Source organism: Aethalodelphis obliquidens, unplaced genomic scaffold (assembly GCF_003676395.1).
Source record: "Aethalodelphis obliquidens isolate GAN/ISIS:26980383/991018 unplaced genomic scaffold, ASM367639v1 scaffold9, whole genome shotgun sequence".
Classification (NCBI taxonomy): Eukaryota; Metazoa; Chordata; class Mammalia; order Artiodactyla; family Delphinidae; genus Aethalodelphis; species Aethalodelphis obliquidens.
In genome coordinates this window covers 46,625,522-46,628,987 of record NW_020837953.1, presented here as the reverse complement: position 1 = coordinate 46,628,987, position 3,466 = coordinate 46,625,522, and the positions used below count along the sequence as shown (strand labels likewise).

Genomic DNA, 3,466 nt, shown 5'->3' with positions numbered 1-3,466 from the left:
CACACACACACACACACACACACACACACACACACACACACACACACGAGCTGTGCCAGGGATGCGCACGAAAGCAGGCCCACCCACAGCTGCGACACGTGCCTGCGTGTGCACAGCCCCCACTTACAGAATTCACTGGACGGGGGTCTGGAGGGCGTGTTGACGGGCGTGGATGCAGTGCGGGTCTTAATCCTCCTGAACACGGCCTGCCTTCGGTGCCTGCGGTGAGCCCGGGAGCTGGCTGCTTCCGGGGTTTTCTTCCAGTAGTAATAGAAGGTGATCAGCTCTCCCTGCATGAAAGAAGGGACGGCTGTGAGGGAAGCACCCTCGCCCCAGCACTGCCTCTTGCGCTGTGAGCAGAGGCTGGCTTTACGACAGCTGCCCGGAGGCCCGCACTCCCTCAAGACACACCTGCAGAGCTGCCAGGCCACTGGGGCCAGCCCCTTGGAGCGTTAACTTCTAGACATCAGGAACATTCATCTGCTCAACAGGTATCTGCTGGGTGCCTATGTGCAGATGCCGCCACTGCTCTAAGCACTGGAGGTGCATCAGTAAATCACTGACACAAAGGAAGACCCCTATCCTCCAGCTGTGTGTGTGTGTGTGAATGGGTGCACACACACAGGATGATCTCTTCACAGCGTTTCAGTGAATCCACAAAGGGGCGACACGGAAATACCCGGCCAGTTAGACCATTCCAGAAACCAAAGCAAACAACTGAGGTGGCAGGAACTGGGGCCAGGAGGAAGGTCAGGAAGAACAGACCCCAAACCCAGGCAAACTGCTCTACAGCCGAATGCCCACCCCGGACAAGCCAGCACTGGGTGCTGAAGGCGAGACCGGGGCCTGGCGAAAAAGATCAAGAGTGGACACAGCACACTGTGGCGCTGGGTGGAGATGAAAGGCCACATGTCACGAGGTCAGTGTTTCAGGCCAAAGGAGCTCCTCGTTTCATGCATGGCTCAAAAGAAAGGGAGGCAAGACATCTTTCTAAAAAATACAGCAAGTGGACATGAGTCCAAGTACAACTTGAAAAAAAAAAAAAAAAACAAGAGCCTTTTTGGCACTCCCAGCCCCAAGGGGCTCATCTGGCACACCGTATGTGTACACACACGGGTGGGGGTGGGGGATGGTCGTATGGTGTGTTCCACTAACACTGGCTGACAAAAGACTGTTTTCTTAAAACAAACACCCCAAGATAAAGTGCCTCTACTTGGAATGTTTAAAAAACAGTTAAAACAGACTTCCCTGGTGGTACAGTGGTTAAGAATCTGCCTGCCAATGCAGGGGACATGGGTTCCAGCCCTGGTCCGGGAATATCCCATGTGCCGCAGACCAACTAAGCCTGTGCGCCACAACTACTGAGCCTGCGCTCTAGAGCCCGCGAGCCACAACTACTGAAACCTAAGTACCACAACTACTGAAGCCTGCGCGCCTAGAGTCCGTGCTCCCAACAAGAGAGGCCACCGCATTGAGAAGCCCGTGCACTGCAGTGAAGAGTAGCCCCCGCTCACCACAACTAGAGAAAGTCTGCGTGCAGCAGTGAAGACCCAACGCAGCCAAAGATAAATAAATTAAATAAATTTATTTTTTAAAAAACCCAGTTAAAACAGTGAGAGAGGCTCGATCACACTGATCTTCCGTAATTAAATCAATACTGTAGAAAGTCAGTTAACCTGACAGACGGTATCTTGGGACGTGTCCCTGGCAGCGGGGGTGGCAGGGGGTGTGTGGTGGTGCGTCCTGCATCTGAAGGTGGGAGCTTCTTGGCCAAAGCCCACTCTGCCTCACAGGAGGCTCTCTGCCTTGGGAATGGAGGGGCCAAAAAAGATAAGTGAAGAGTCTGTCCTCCAGTGACCTGAGGTCTAGCTGCAAAGACCAGTGTTAAGAAGACTGAAAGAGACAGAGCAGCACAGGTACCACACAATGAACCCCTGGGACTGGCAGAGTGCCCAGTCAGATGAGGTTCCCATGAACACACCCCCAGAAGGAACGGCCTGGGAACCCAACGGCAAGTGAGCTGGGAGAGCAGTGGGCAGATCTGAGGTGGGGACATGGCTTCCGCAAAGCAAGTGACGCACGTGTGCTGAGTACTCACTACTGAGAGCTAGATTCTTTGTGCATTTTCTTTCTTTTTTTTTTTCTTTTTGGCTGCATTGAGTCTTTGTTGCTGTGCATGGGCTCTCTCTAGTTGCGCCGAGCGGAGGCTACTCTTTGTTGCAGTGCGCGGGCTTCTCATTGCGGTGGCTTCTCTTGTTGCAGAGCATGGGCTCTAGGCACGTGGACTTCAGTAGTTGTGGCTCGCGGGCTCAGTAGTTGTGGCTCACGGGCTCTAGAGCGCAGGCTCAGGAGTTGTGGCGCACGGGCTTAGCTGCTCGGTGGCACATGGGATCTGCCTGGACCAGGGCTCGAACCCGTGTCCCCTGCATTGGCAGGCAGATTCTTAACCGCTGCGCCACCCGGAAAGTCCCATCTCTGTGCATTTTCTAAGACACAGAACCACAGCTGTCATCGGACCCCTAAAGGATCTGTGATTCAAGGACTCCTGACCAGCTCCCACAAGGCTACAGCCTGTATCCCTTGGAGCTGTGGCTGTGCTTCAGTCTTTCCAAGCACCACTGAACGAAACGCTAGGGACTGCCAGTGTTTTAAGAGATGAAGCACGACCCCAGGCCAAGGAGGCCAGGAACCAGCCTCCAAGGACGCTTCCCACCCCCTTTTCGGTTCCATGAGATGGTGACTGAACAACAAGGGAAAATGTAGGAACTGCCCTTGGATTTCCACTCTATTACACGTTAGACCACAAATGCAGGCTATATGATGGTCCCCATGGTGAGTGGAGTATCCTGAGCCCCTAAGGTCACGATCTAAGAAACCTCCCAGCTTCTGCTTCTTTACTTCCTACCTTCCTGACTTGGAAAGTCATTTATCTATACTGATCTTTTGCTGTTGGCGGGCTCAAACTCATAAATCCACTAGGGGATTAAGAGACCTGTGCTGACATAAAAGTGACCTGGCTCTGGTTTTCCTATGAGAAAACACAGAACAGAAGCCAAGGCAGGTCAGCGTCACCCTTCAAACACTGTGTCAGAGTGCCGTGCTTCATCAGTTCAAAAGGGCAGCTGGTGCAGTAAATCATGGCCCAATCCCAGGGCTGGAAAAGAGAATGAGGAAATCCAAAGTGGTTCCTGTTCCTCCCACCTCCGCTTATAGCTGAGGTTGTTTTAGGGGTCAAGGGTGACAGAGGCCTCGGATGGTGGAAGGAAACAAAAATGGGCGAGACGGGCTTCCCCTGCCGATGCAGGGGACACGGGTTCGTGCCCCGGTCTGGGAAGATCCCACATGCCACGGAGCAGCTAGGCCCGTGAGCCATGGCCACTGAGCCTGCACATCTGGAGCCTGTGCTCCACAACAGGAGAGGCCACAACAGTGAGAGGCCCGCGTACCGCAAAAAAAAAAAAAAAAA

At 53.5% G+C, this 3,466-nt stretch overlaps 1 protein-coding gene across 1 annotated transcript in view; it reads right to left on the bottom strand.

Moving 5' to 3' along the window:
* The window catches only part of RERE (arginine-glutamic acid dipeptide repeats), a 435,053-nt gene that overhangs the window by 10,418 nt on the left and 421,169 nt on the right, over nucleotides 1-3,466 (bottom strand). The window contains 1 exon segment of the mRNA XM_027110298.1: nucleotides 128-290. Coding sequence (XP_026966099.1) covers nucleotides 128-290 — 163 coding nt within the window.